Here is a 15,114-nt window from a genome sequence, read left to right on the forward strand (position 1 = left end):
TTTATTTATTATAATATTGGAATCAAGTGTAAAAGTTACTTAATATTTTTCTGCCGATATTCATGACACTTATCGGCATTAGTTTTTGGCATACTTGAAAATCGGTATTAAAGTATATTCCGAAAATATTCAGAATCAAGTGGCTTGTGGCAAGCTACGGAGCATCTCAAAAGACGAGACGAAGATAATAGGAAACATGGGATATTTGTGTTCTCTTATTCTCTCGCAGGCTTCTCTCGCGTTTGTCTCTTTTTAGTGTCGTTTCATTAATTTTGAAATCATATTGATTCTAAAGAAGTTTTCACTTCAAAGATTTAAAAGCATGTTGTACCATTCTGACATCTTGTATCACACCAAAATGATTCGAGTGTCTTTAATTTAAAATGTATTTCAGAAATTGAAATTTCTTATTTGTATGACAACAATTATTTATGTAGTATAATTGAAATCCGTGGCCAATAAGCCAAAATAGCTCTGTTGGGAGAGCGTTAGACTAAAGATCTGAAGGCCTCCGACTCAATCCCGGGTTTCGGCACGTTGCTTTTGTCAGAGATTTATTATAATACTGGAAAATTTCGTTTGTATTGTGGTCTGCCAAATAACACCCGATATCTTCGAACTATATAACTTTTTTATAATTGCTCACCGCCATGTTAGAGTTAAAGACTTCCCCTACACGATGCATACAATTGCAAACTCGCTAGCACTTCTGAAAATGCTCAAAAGACTTTGACAAAAGTACGAGTATTTTTTTAGAAAGTAGCATTTTTCAAGTATGTAAATATGGTGTAGAAAACACCCTGTATCTCGCAAACTAATTGAATTTTTTAAAGTTTGTCACGATAATTTTAAAGTTTGAAAGTCTTCCTACGCAATGCATTCCTTTTTAATCTTCTAACCCTTTTGGAAGTGCCCTAAAACGGCTTTTAAAATTTGCATTTTTCAAAAAAATTGAAATCATGGTGCGGAAAACACTCTGTATCTCGTGAACTAATTGACTTTATTAAAATTTGTTACAGCCATTTTAAAGTTCCAGAGTTTCTATACACGATGCATACCTTTTTAATCTCCCAGACCTTCCCAAAGGGCCCTGAACTGCCTTTTGAAAATTTGCATTTAAAAAAAAAAATTGAAAACATGGTATGAAAAACACCCTGTATCTTGAGAACTATTTGATCTTTTGAAAGTTTTTAACCGCCATCTTAAAGTTCGAAAGTCTCTTTACTTGACTTATATTTTTCCAATACCCAAACCCTTCAAGAAGTACCCTGAAAAGCACTACAAAAATAGCCATTTTTGTCCCAAACAATTCATTTTTTGGTCGAATAGGGACGAATTTTTCTGTTAAAAATTTTTTCGGTCGAAGAACAGGGTCGAATTTTTTCTTATTTTTTTGTTGAGTGACAGGGTCGAACTTTTTTGTTAAAAATCTTTGGTCGAAGAGCAGGGTAGAATTATTTTCTTAATTTTTTTTGGTCAACGAAATTCTTTTTTTATAGAATTATTGAATCAAACTTTTTTCTTAAAATTTTCCCGTCAAAACATTAAATTAAAAACTTGGAATTTTGAATTCCTGAATGACAAAACAGTAATTTTATTTTAAATTAAGTTATTAATTATGAAAAAATTGGCGGAGGCGCCTGACATTTAAAAGGGTTGTGTAATTAAATATTGAGAACTATCTCATTGTGTAGAGGGGCTCTTAATGATACAGTTTAAACAACTTTTTGCCAAATAGTAGTAAGGAATTTTCCAGTAAATTTCATAAAATAAAATAGAGCGTTTTGATAATATTAACCCAAACTAAGGTTTTATCGATATTCAATTTATATACATTTTTTAAAATTAAAATTGCAAATTAGGCCTAAACGGTAAATACTAGCCATAAAAGTTACTACAATAATCAATATAGAATTAAATTATGTAACCAAATCCGAAAACAGAATTTAAAAATTCCAACTTTTAGTTTCGAGCATAAAAAAGAGAAATCTTTTGCCTTTTTATAACAAAATCTTTTTGGTAAATTTTTTTTATGAATTTTTGATCATGTTTTAAAAAGGGTGTAATCTTGTAGTGAATCATTTAAGGATCAAGAATATGAAAACCTTTTTTCCGTAGCCCTTTTAGTTCTCGTGATAATCGCAATTTAAACTCGCCGCATTCACGGGAACAATTAAAGATAAGTTTGACCCCGTTGTTCGACCGAAAAAAAATTTAGGAAAATAAGTTCAACGTCGTTCTTCGACCGAAAAAAATTTTAACAAAAAAATCCACTCAGTTGTTTGACCGAAAATATTTTAAGAAAGTAAGTTTGACCCTGTTCTTCCCCAAACAAATATTTTAACAAAAAAGTACGACCCTGATCTTCGACAGAAAAAAAATTTAAACAAAAAAGTTCGACCCTGTTGTTCGACCAAAAAAAAGATTAAACAAAAAAGTACGACCCTGTTCTTCGACCAAAAAAAATTTAAAAAAAAGCTCGACCCTGTTGTACAACCGAAAATATTATAAGAAAGTAAGTAAGCCCCTGTTCTACGGCCAAAAATATTTTAACAAAAAAGTTCGACCTTGTTCTTCGACCGAAAAAAAAAATTTTAACAAAAAAGTTCAACTCTGTTATTCGATCAAATAATGAAATTTTTGCGACAAAAATGGCCATTTTTGAAGTGCTTTTTAGGGCACTTTTAAATGGGTTAGGGGATTGAAAATATATGTAACGCGTAGGGAAACTCTCGAACTTTTAAATGGCGGTAAATATGACGGTGACAAGTTTTAAAAAACAGTGAATATCTTCTAAACTAAAAGAGATAGTACCCAGAAAATTAAAGATTGTGGAAGATTGAATCAAAAGATTTTCTAACAGATAGAAATTTAAATAAAAATCGTGTGTGCAGTTCGAGAGTCTGCACTGCGACGAAAGTAGTATCTGGAATGGGATAATTATTGGGTTTATTTATTATATTATTGGATCCAAGTGTAAAAGTTATTTAATATTTTTCGGCCGATATTCACAACACTTATCGGCATTACTTTTTGGCATACTTTAAGAACGTTGTTATAGTATATTAGGAAATATTCAGAATCAAGGGGCTTGCGGCAAGCTACGAAGCATCGAACAAATGGGAGACAAAGATAATTGGAAACACTGTATATTTGTGTTCTCTTATTCTCTCGCAGTCTAAACCATATAAACAAATATGTTCGTCTCTTTTTAGTGTCGTTTCATTTATTTTTAAATCACAACGATTCTAAAGAAGTTTTCACTTCAAACATCACAAAGCATATGCAAACATTAAATAAATTAGTAATAAATACGGTATATTTCTGCAAAATATATTTTTGTTAATATTGCTACTATACTTTGGAATTTAAATAAATAAGCATATTTTTTGACATTTAATAAAGTTAATTGTGGTTTAATTATACTCTAAATGAAAACAGGCTCCCAAAATTTGCCATTTTACCAATGCCGTGTGCAAATGCCAATACACTAATCTTCCCACTTGATTCCAAATCCAATTGGCTCAACAACTGTAACAAAATTGACACTAATTAACAATTACTTAGTTGGTACACCTACGCGTAGGATATACAACACAGTTAAATTGGTGACTATACAATTGGGATTAATATATTCCGAAACTTTATTGCAAACTAAATTGCGATGGCAATAATTGCATTCCAGCAGTTCATTTATAATGAACGCACTTGAGCAAAATGATTATCAACTCACAGTCTGCGCAATTGATCGTTTCGTGTTATCATCCAACTGGAAATCTGGATAATTGTCGCAATGACCCGTCGTTAGACGATGGGCGATTTCCATGATGTCTTCGACGCCCACGCCATTATCCTCGTCGAAATCTGCGAATCGTAAAACCCGTTAATAAATAACATGTCGACATAAAACGCATAAAGAAAAAAAAAAACGCGAAGACTTTTAATCGTTTACATTGATTGGACGCTGTAATAAAGCAATCGATCAGCAATGACGTCGACAAAATTTCCACGAGTAAATTGCGAACGTAAAACGTTCAAAATATGAAAAGCATGCGATCATATACAATGTATGAAAATACTTATTTAACATGTTGCCTAATGAATTATTAATTTTTGAATAGCTCAATTTATTTTCGTTAATTAAGTCGGTGGCAAAAGTTGTACTTTATATATAAAAATAAAGAAAATAATTTAATGAGACATGATAATCACTAAAAAAACAAAACTTTTCTGATGAAAGAAGTTCTGTGCTAATAAACGAGTTTGTTTACTTTTTCCTTCGGTTTGTTTTCCTTGTGAAATTACCACGAATGTTTTTTGTCACAGAGAATATACTATTGTACATGTCGGTATGTATTTTATGCAGAGTAGTACATTTTAAAACTCATCATGTTAATCTATTTGTGAATCCATTGACTTTTATTACACACTTATTCTGTTTACATACCATTAAGGCACGAACAGACGCGCACGCATTATCAAACCGGCGCGTTTGAATTCATAACAATTTGGAGGAGAAATGATGTAAACACAAAAAAGGGACAATAAAAAAGCACTGGACTTGGAGCATAAAGTACACAGCCCCGTCATCACCATCCCTCAGCCTCTGGCTAAGCTCGACGAACTGTTTGCCTCGATTAATCAAAATAAAAGCTTCAGATGCGCATTTCGTTGTTTGAAACAAGCGGAATGTATACCCGTACATGGAAATGGAAATGTACATTCCATTAAATATTAAGAACCCTTGCAGCTCATCGTATTTTCCTGTTGTCCACATAGTTTAAATAATTATCGCTTGCGGCAAAGTGGGGACGCTTAGTCGGTATCCTAAAGTTGTCGAAAGTCATACATTTGCCTCGGCTAGTTTATATAACGTATAATAGCGCCGACATAAAGGATCGGTCTCGTCTAGCAAGCGGCATGCAGGCGCTATTATGTGAAGCCTGCGTTTTGAAAGTCCACGTCGGGACACCGGGGCAAGAACTAGTCGTCGTCATGGAACACAAGTATATATCAAAAACTTGAAGGGAAGCCAGATGCTAACTGGAGCGGAGAATATATTTGAGCGACTTCTGTGCTTTGTGTCATTGCGCCTGCAATCGTAAGAGTTTTCTTTCTTTATGTAATTAAAGACAAATGTTTATGAGTTTTCGGTTATTCAAAACTATAGTTTTTTACATTTATAAAGTCAAAACGGAGAAAATCAGCTTGTTATGATTTGTAAAATGCCGAGAAATAAATTTACGAGTGTATTCATGAATGAATTTAAGATTTAAATTTTTCCCACGCAATTATTGGCCCAGGAAGTTCAACAACAAATTTAATATGAGTTCCAGTCTGATTCATTCTGAAGTTCCGAAAAAAATTGTTGACCTTTCACGTAATTTAAGAACAGTTCAGAAAGTTTTTAATTAAAACTTAATTGAGTTCATTTTATTTCGAATGAAACAAAATTTTTTTAAACTAAAAATTGTTTAACCGTGTTTATTCTTTCGGAAATTTTAAATGAAATTTGAAGCTCAAAGTAAGATAAAAACAACTAATTGACAAAATAATTGTATGACACGACAGCGTGCAAATATACAGTTTCGTTCGTTAGTATATTTGTTCAATCATTACTAAAATGTGAACTATGAGTCGGCGTGCATGCAAAACGTTAAAAAACATCGGTAAACATATAACGTGCACAATATCACGATGTAGATGTGAATTATCGAGTGTTTCGAGCAATATTTTAACTGCCAACGAGGTTCGTACGTGCAAAAAGGACCCAATTAGAGCTAACTTCTGTTTGTTTATCGTTTTTTCTTGCTGCATATATTATAATATGGTTCATAACTTTAAGCATTATAAGACTCACATAATTGAGTACATAGGTAAACTAAAAGTACTTTTAGTGGTATTATTTATAATAATTATGATAATAGCCTGTCAAAGTTCGCGAGCGTCAGAGTATACCTCATATTTTGTACTATTTTGAAAGTTGAAGTTGTTTTAGTTGAAAGAAATATAATGTCGAAGTTACTACGGTCCATGGCGGGTTGCAAACACATTTTAAGTGCAAGCAATAGATCTTATTCGTGTTTACCATTAACGGTTTTAAGCGATGATGAAAAACTCTTCAAAGACACTGGTAATTTTGTATAATAAGCATAAATCTGACATCGCAATTTTCTAATTGTGTTTGCAGTACGAAAATTCAGCGAAAAGGAGGTGAAACCTCGCGTGCGTAGCATGGAAACGGCAGGCCAGCTGGATCCTGAATTAATAAGAAAATACTTTGAACATGGAGTTAGTAAAGATTGTTTTCACCGAAATTTAATCATCTTCTATTCTATTAGGGACATACTTTGTATACAGAGTCGCTACATATTAATTTAATTGGTCATATTTATAACCCGGTTTACAAATTAGCTGAGATGCAATTTTTAATCAAAAAAATTTGTTAGTTTATGGGCATTGAGGTTGAAACCAAGTATGGCGGAGCAGAGAGCGGTTTTATGAATATGGTAATTCTATTGGAAGAAATATCGAAGGTGGATGCAGCTGCAAGTCCAATCATACAGGTGCAGAATGTCCTCGTGTCTACGGTGCTTCGTAAAGCAGCATCCGAGGAGCACAAATTGCGATATCTGCCGCAGTTATGCAGTGAGAAACTTGGAAGTTTTGCACTAACCGAACCAGATAGCGGATCTGATGCATTCTCGTTGGCAACACACGCGCGACAAGATGGCGACGATTACGTCATAAACGGTAGCAAAATGTTTATCACCGGCGCGGATGTTGCGGATATTTTTCTAATAATGGCCAATGCTAAGCCCGAACTGGTATGTTGTTACGACACTGCGATGGTATCGGGAATTTTATTATGGCAATCTGGTTTGGTTGCTTGTAGGGATACCGAGGCATAACATGTTTCATAGTGGAAAGAAATACAAAGGGCTTAATTGTTCATAAAAGAGAAGATAAATTAGGCATTCAAGCGTCTGGTACGTGCGCGCTCACGCTGGACAACGTGCGTGTGCATAAAAGTCAGATTTTAGGCGAACACGGAAAGGGATATCTATACGCAATTAAGTTTCTCACAGAAGGACGTATTGGTGTTGCGGCACAAATGATTGGTTTAGCTCAAGGATGCTTCAACGTAACTATACCTTATCTCCTGGAAAGGAAGCAATTCGGAAAATCGTTATTCATGTTTCAAGTTAGTATTTTAATATTATTATTAGTTAGTTATTAGTTTTACTAAATATTTATCCATAAATAAACTTTTTCCGCTCTAGGAAATTGAAGGCATAGAATTGTCATGGTTCATTTCCTCCGGTCATTTCCGACAATATTATGATTCATTTTAGGAGTATCTTTATATTACCTTCTGTGAACGGAAATTGTCTCGGGACATCATATTTTCATATTTGCAGCGAAGACATTTCATTTGTTTTGAGCTATTTTTGTACTTAGTAATATGCAGATGCAGAAAATTTCATACTGTTAGTAGCTATTTTATTTATTTATGAATTCAGGGAATGCAACATCAGATCGCTCAAGTTGCCACTCAGATCGAAGCGGCACGTTTGATGACTTATAACGCAGCACGTTTGGTAGAACAGAAAAGAGATTTTACGAAGGAAGCAGCGATGGCGAAGTCCTATGCAGCTGAAGTGGCACAATTGACAACAGTCAAGTGCATCGATTGGATGGGCGGTCTCGGTTATATGAAGAGCTTGCCGCAGGAGAAGTATTATAGAGATGTGAAAATCGGAAGTATTTATGAAGGCACGTACAATATTCAATTGAATACGATCGCCAATAAAATTCATAGTGAATTTGGTTTATAATTTCAAACATACGTTTGTTTTTGTAATAAAAACTGGAATTTACGTTTCTGATAAACACCAATTCTAGAGAATTTAACAAAACACGATAAAAACGATGAAATAAAAAATTGATGTTATAATTTAATTCATAAATAGTTTTTGTTTTTATAACATGTGTAGATAGTGTAGATACCTGGTGCCATCTCAAAGTACAGCAAAAAATGAGAAAAATATTTAATGCATTACTTTGGATATTAAATAAAAAATAATTTTTTTTGTAAATATCCTATATTCTAAGATCTAAATGAAATAACAAATAGTAGAATCATATACTATTAAATTAAAATAATATTGACGTCGACAATCTATTATTCATCACTGAAAAGGGAGATCTGCTAAAGTTGTAATATTGAGCGCTAATATTGGTGAATTAGTTTGTTAATTCATTATAGTGATTATTCTATTGACGTTTTATTTTGGACATCACCTTTAAATTAAATAATATAACATAACTTTGAGTTATGTACATATAACTTAACATGACCTAATCTAAAACAGTTATTTTTTATGTTATTATAAAAATCAGTTTAGTTTGAATTACGAAGTCCTTAAATCACAAAAAAAAACAATTGAGAATTATAGTGTATAGTAATAAAATGGTCGATTTTTTTTTTATTTTTTATTGATTTCCATAATAGACACGAAAAAAGATACTTCATTTTTTATGGAAGCGCGTTACGTATTCCCGATACTCGACGTTTCTTCGAAGTGTATTCATTTAATTCCACAACACAGTAGAATAAATATCGGAATGAATAAAAAACAGGACATGTTTACTCACCGAATATGTGAAAGGCCCAATTTGCCTTCACGTTGTTTGGGCACGCATGCGACATGACAGAAAACAGATCCAAGAGGTCCTCGAACGAAAAGCAGCCATCCATACCCGTGGAGAAAACTTTACAAAGACGATCTTTAAACGGATTATGCTGAAAATATGCATGCACGTGTAAGTATATCGTATAAAACGGCGTCAAAAGTACTCGTACAACAAGCGGGAGCACTACTCAAACAAAGAATATAATATTTAATATGACGTCAGTGCATTCCTGAGTGCACAATAAATAAAGCTCATTATTATTTATCGATTCAATACACAATAATTTAATACGCATTTTAGTCACATTCGCGATATAATGACGAGGTGATAAAAAACCGTTCATATCAAGATAATAATAAATTAAGTTAGTAAAATGCGTCGCTCGATATTTGTAGCGCACGAAAAACATTAATGATAATTAGCATTGTAGTGAAAACAATTAACAGCTCGTTATATTATATTTAATTACACTTGAGCACGAATACGAAGAAATGTATTCACTATGGTTTCCTTTACCTACCTGCAATTGAAGATAGAAACTAGCAATAATATCAAAGGGAATTCGAGCAGCAAACACAGGATCTCTGTTGTTTACCAATTCCATGATATCTATCCAGTTCTTGAATAATCTACAACGCAGTATATGATATACGGAGTATAATTAATCTTACATGCGCTTTGTATTTATCCAAATTACTTACTCGATGATTTCGGCTTTGTTTAAGTACGTTAGTTCCGCGTATTCGTTCAGAATGTCGGCTGTAAGTTCCGCAACAGCGCTCTGTTGACTTCCCATCTTTGCTATAACAACAATCTATAATTCACAATATACGAACAATCACTCGGGCCGCGCACAATAACGAATTAAGATCGAGCGGCGAATGCAAATTGATAACGATGTGACGTTCGCACAGGTGAATTGCAACTGATTAAACTCTCCATGTGATACCTTATCAAGTCTCGTTGTTAAGTTTTGAATTAATATTACGAGCAGTTATATCTAATCTTCGTTTATTGAACTGAGGTAAAATATTTAATAAAGGTAGAAATGAGTGGCGTGGGACGTACATCATTGAATTTAGTTTTTGTTTTTGTGTATTCGGCTTTATGGTATTCTGTTATTAGAGTTATTACAGTAACGTAGAAAAAAAAAAGCTATTCAGGACGACTGGAGTTGGCCAGACTCAAGAAGTACACTTTATAAGAGACAGAACCTCTAAGAAGGACAATTTTCTATGAAAGTACTTGAAAGAACGCGTAAAAAATAAAAAAAGAGAGTAAATTTAAAAATAAACGTTAATGAACTAACTTTCTAGAATAATTTTTCTCGTAAATTTTCTGTTTAAACTTTTTATATTTATTAAACATTCTATTCGGTTTGATTGAACAGAAAGAGATGAAAATATATTTGTTCAATTCTCTTAAATTTAATTTTCTTTCAAGCTTTCTTCCAAGAAACATGGCACTACTTCTGATGTAGTGCCAAATAAACATGGTTAAAGGGGTCACGAAGACATATTGCATAGTGAAAAATGGTCTAACGGAAAATAGCCAAAAGCTATTTTTATTTGTTCATTTCCCGCAAAACATCGACAAAAAATTTGAAAAGATATAAAACTTCACAATAACATTTTACAAATAATATTTATTAATTTTTTTTAATTTAATGTTTCAAAAATTGATTATAAACAATTTGTACCAATGTTGAAATTTTTTAGTTCAACTAATAAAAAAATTTAGGTTTGTTTACTAAATTGATGATAACGCTTTCTCAACAATACAGATAAAGTAATTTATCGAATAAATACAACGTGAATCAAGGTGTGACTGTAATTACCAAAATGATACGGATATATACATAGTTATACTCCTCTAAACATTCAGAAATAGAAATGACTATGTAGAAATTAATGAAGCATATAATTTTATGGTAATGACGTGTTTATGGTGTTTTACATATAAGCCTAACCTATTTCCAACATATTTACTAAGAATAGATATTATTGATCACCCCCATGGTCCCAGAATTTCCAAAGTGCTAGTTGATTAGTTAATACATCGGTAAATTCCGTTCAACTATCGTAAGCCTGCAATATTCGCCGATGTTATTCAAAGTTGAGAGTTAGGCTCCGAATGGATTATAGACGGTCCTAAAATTCAAGCTCACAACTTCATTAATATACGTGTCAGAGAAAGTCAGGTGGAGAAGCTAGAGAATCAGCGGTCGGGCGAATATTAACCAAAAAACCCAAAATCAATGATCAACTCTGAGTAAATAAATGAATATATAAACAAAAATATTGAAAATGATTGTCAATCAAACGTCAACTTGTAATTGAATTGAACGTCATAACATATTTTTACATCAACATATTTAAAATCATGCCGTGTTACTGGTTTATCGGTAAAATCTTCTACCACATTTTTCTGCTAATGGCATTTATAAATTTGTTCAAAACACTAAAAAGTTTCGAAATGCCACCGATGTGGACCGTCATCGGGGTAGTTTCCATCTTGTTCATGCTATGGCGGTGCTATTACGCTGGAATGGTACTTTTTTTGACGGTCGGACATTTTACGTACTCGGTGGGAAGCTATTTATGCACGTCACACAAAATCAATGATGCTTGCGATGCCTGCACCGACAAGAACGCTGATGCAGTGCTGGAGGAAAGTGCTGCGATGGTGGAGAATTGCAAATAACAGATGCAACTAACAATTAATCAGTTGCCTTCCGGCCAGACACTGATGCCAAACTATCATCGGATGTACATTTTCACGAACCAAATAGTTCCCTGATGGCGTGCACCAAATATGTACATTTACAAGTGATTTATGAACTTTACTTTGTGCTTTATCACTAATTTATATTTGTTTTAATACTTTCTTAAATCTTGTACGAAATAAATCTTTAATTCACTGAGGAATTAACTTTCAATACAATTTTTAGTTTTGAAAGATTATATTAAATATATTATATTTTTAGACATTTTGCTTTGTGCATAGTGTTTACTCTAGGAAACTATTTCATGGATAAGCTGTGATAAGCCTTTTGCGTTCACAACAATTGTGTTTACAATATTCCCGAACAACAACGATGAACTTTTAAAATAATACATTTTTCCAGGATCGTGGATCGAATATAGCTATTTTGAAGTAGTAGAATATTGTTTTATTATTTATAGACTGGGATTTTCTAAGAAACATAGTCAATTTTGATGATTAAATTCTTCATAACTGAAACGTAATTAACGTCATAGAAGTTCATAACATATTACATGTGTTGGTTCTATTTATATTTTTACTAGACATCTAGACTTTATAAATACGATCAAAATATCTAATTGTAGATGGAAGTATATGCGTCGCTAATAATAAAAAAACTGTTTTTATAATACTTGTTTGCTTGTCTGTCTGCTTGGTTGTCTGCCTTTGTTCCGGCTAATCTCACTAACGGCTTATGCGATTCCGATAGGATTTTCACTGGCATGTGGTTAGAAATCTGTCCCAGTTTTGCATTGGAATAAACGACTACTGTATCAAAGTATAAGTCTGCGCATATAAAATATTCTCAAAGGCTTAGTTTTTGTGAATTTTATAAAAATAAATGAAGATACAAAATTGAAATTTTATTCCAACTCTTATTATTTATTTAACACCTTTTAAGTTATAGTTTCGCTTCCATACTAAACAAATTTACCCACTGGTCTTATGTGAAGATTCTGTAAAAATTTCATCAAAATCGGTCTAGCCGTTTTGAAGTCTATTGGGAACACACATACACATGATCATTATATACACATAGAGAAATAGACATAATACGAGTATATATGAAACTAGAGGAGTTTTTTGAACACAGCTGGTTGCAAATAAAACTGATTTTCATAAGATACTTGGAAACATGATCTTTTTTGTAAATGTACCTACATTTAACTATGTAATAAGTTCACAGTGTTTAAGTAGTTGATAAATATTTACGTGAGTTTCACAGAGTTTGAAAGCAAACATGCGTTATTCAAATATGTACCGGCAAATCTACAATATCCACGTAACTAAAAAATATAAAATTTATATAGCTGAAATTTTAATAATGTATTGAACAAGGCATTCAACTATTTCATCAATTTTATTGCAATTAATAGGAGTATAAATGAAGAGATTATATTTGTATTATGTTCGTCAATTGTTTATTAAATAGTTTATTTTGAACTGGATTTTCAGGATTTCTATAAACGCAATTTATTTTTGCATCATTTATTTATTATTTTTACATGTTGGCTTGACGTGTAAAATATATTTAAATAAAATATAAAATTGTCCCTGAGATTCAGCATTATAGTATGTATTTCCATTGGTGCGTTCTGTATTGAAACCTGCGTTGCACTTCGAAACGAGGTAGATTTTGATCACGTCGTCTCCTAGGGAACCTAGGAAAGTTTGTAATGGAGGACGCACTGGAATACATTAAAAACGGCCGATAACAACTTCACCCAGCGAATGGGCAAAAGTAAACTTTATTATGATGATTTTAGTCTTATTCTTTGAAGTTAAACCATTATTAATACAATGCGTCTTTATAGCGTAACTCGATACAACTACAAACCGCTCAGAACGGCGAAATATGTTTAACTTGGCTGGTATACGTATATTAATTTCCTCTGTATAACTTTATAGGTGCCCTGTGTAAGGAGAAATATTCTGCATAAGCTGCAGGATCAAAAGTATATATATATTTTGCTTCGCCACGTTTTCATTTTTCATGTTTGGTTGTTGCTGAATCTAACTGGAATTGTAACATAATTTGAAGTGACTCACGAGTGGAGAATTCGTGGAATTATTGCAATATTGTGATATTAAAATTATATCAATGCGACATGTTTTTTTATCAAACTACTTCCTTATAATTTTATTAAATGCCATGTTTCTTGAGTGTCGTGTTATTTAATTATAAGAATGACCAAAAAAGAAGGCAATACACCTGATTAATAATTTGAAGGGTTAATATAAATAAGTAAACAAATATTTATTTAAAAATAATAATAATAAACGTTGTTACAACAAAACAACTTCTAACATTTATTTTACAATTTTTTGCCTTTACAAGTGTATCGAAATAGTGCAGACGATATAAAAAATCTGAAAGAAATATAGTGGTAGTACACCACTCGTAATAAACAAAAGTAAAAGTTTCTTAATCCACTAAAAACAAGGTCGGACATCGAGCAGAACTTGATTTGAAGCAAGTGATGAAACCGAGGTGCTTCTAATCGTATAGCCTTTCTACAGTAATAATGAACGGCCACAGATGTTCCTTGATTGATTTGGTTTTGTTTTGGTGAACGCCACCGATGCAATCGTTTTTTTTTGACGACTGCATCTACTTTGAAACTCGGTCTCAAAGAAATTTTAAAAGGCATTGCATAGGTTTGTAGGTTTGTTATATTATTCCTTTTGATCAATACTCCATAATTCTAAATGAGAAAATGCAAATTTGACGTTATTTGTTCATTTGATATTCTGCACAAAAGTGACTGAACTGATATTGATGAAACTTTACAAGACTATAGTTTATTCATCAAAATATCACATAAGCTTTGTACTAAAAATAAGACTTGATGGTTGTAAGCTAAGGCATAGATGGTGATACCAAAATCCAACCGATGCGGTGCACACTGCACATGCACATGCGGAGTAAATGCTCTCAAGTTTTAGAAATAAAATGAAATATTTACGAATGTGACATCAACAACGCAGAATAGGTGTAACAAAGGAGGAAGTAATTAGATCGGCTACATTTAATAAAAACTACTCTCACAAAGTTCTGGACAAAACCTAATATGATTTAAAATTAAAAAATGTCAGTATTAATGGAAATGAATATTTTCCCTTTGCTCTGGAAATTTAATTATTTTCACAATTAATCTATTTTAATGAAAAACGTACTGATTCAATATTATTTTGAATATTATTTCAAATATAATGGACATGTTCAAAAAATTAACGTGTTGTGTATAAAAACTTCCCGAGTTTTTGGTACAATAGACAGCCAATTAATATTTTAATAATTCCCAAATAAAAACTTTTGCATTTCAAAATCCGTATAACTTTTCAAGTTTCGAGTATTGCGTTGTAAAATCATAAAGATATCAAATTTCAGGTATTTAATAACAATAAAATAATAACCTTTCTGATATTATTGCCTAAAATAGCTAATATATGAATTAGTTATGTAGAACACCTTCACACCTAAGAAAATAAATTAAAAATAAATTTTATTGATAGCGTAAGCTTAACTCTGTGCTAATTAAGAAAAATTTAACTTTTTGGCACCAATATAAATGACTGCAGTGACATTTTTTATTAATTAAACCGTCCTGCTGAAATTTTCCATCCTTGTACATGTCGTCTTACTACTCT

The 15,114-nt window shown here is 32.2% G+C and overlaps 2 protein-coding genes across 2 annotated transcripts; one reads left to right on the forward strand and one right to left on the reverse strand.

The window, feature by feature from the left end:
- Positions 1-3,301: 3,301 nt before the first annotated feature.
- LOC135799037 (calcium and integrin-binding protein 1-like) lies at positions 3,302-9,631 on the reverse strand. Its single transcript, XM_065312046.1, has 5 exons — positions 9,399-9,631; positions 9,218-9,326; positions 8,659-8,806; positions 3,734-3,864; positions 3,302-3,531 (listed from the first exon to the last, which is right to left on the reverse strand). Exons 1-5 carry the CDS (start codon positions 9,491-9,493, stop codon positions 3,421-3,423), a joined length of 594 nt encoding a protein of 197 aa, XP_065168118.1. The 5' UTR covers positions 9,494-9,631; the 3' UTR covers positions 3,302-3,420.
- Positions 5,850-7,962, forward strand: LOC135799036 (short/branched chain specific acyl-CoA dehydrogenase, mitochondrial-like). Its single transcript, XM_065312045.1, has 5 exons — positions 5,850-6,133; positions 6,191-6,291; positions 6,450-6,827; positions 6,896-7,204; positions 7,524-7,962. The coding sequence occupies exons 1-5, from the start codon at positions 6,013-6,015 to the stop codon at positions 7,836-7,838; spliced, it is 1,224 nt and encodes a 407-aa protein (XP_065168117.1). The 5' UTR covers positions 5,850-6,012; the 3' UTR covers positions 7,839-7,962.
- Positions 9,632-15,114: the final 5,483 nt, after the last annotated feature.

Source organism: Atheta coriaria, unplaced genomic scaffold (genome assembly GCF_025399875.1).
Source record: "Atheta coriaria isolate IRGN ID8LTWV9N9 unplaced genomic scaffold, Caltech_Dcor_3.1 hic_scaffold_9_pilon, whole genome shotgun sequence".
NCBI classification, from domain to species: domain Eukaryota; kingdom Metazoa; phylum Arthropoda; class Insecta; order Coleoptera; family Staphylinidae; genus Dalotia; species Dalotia coriaria.

Bases quoted from the DNA above. Each gene is read 5' to 3' on its own strand.
- LOC135799036 (XM_065312045.1), top strand. From the start codon at position 6,013: ATGTCGAAGTTACTACGGTCCATGGCGGGTTGCAAACACATTTTAAGT. The intron at 6,134-6,190 runs GTAATTTTGTAT...TTGTGTTTGCAG, and splicing joins AAAACTCTTCAAAGACACTG to TACGAAAATTCAGCGAAAAG. The intron at 7,205-7,523 runs GTTAGTATTTTA...TTATGAATTCAG, and splicing joins AATCGTTATTCATGTTTCAA to GGAATGCAACATCAGATCGC.
- LOC135799037 (XM_065312046.1), bottom strand. From the start codon at position 9,493: ATGGGAAGTCAACAGAGCGCTGTTGCGGAACTTACAGCCGACATTCTG. The intron at 8,807-9,217 runs GTAGGTAAAGGA...GCATATTTTCAG, and splicing joins GTTTCTATCTTCAATTGCAG to CATAATCCGTTTAAAGATCG. The intron at 3,532-3,733 runs GTGAGTTGATAA...ATTTTGTTACAG, and splicing joins AACGATCAATTGCGCAGACT to TTGTTGAGCCAATTGGATTT.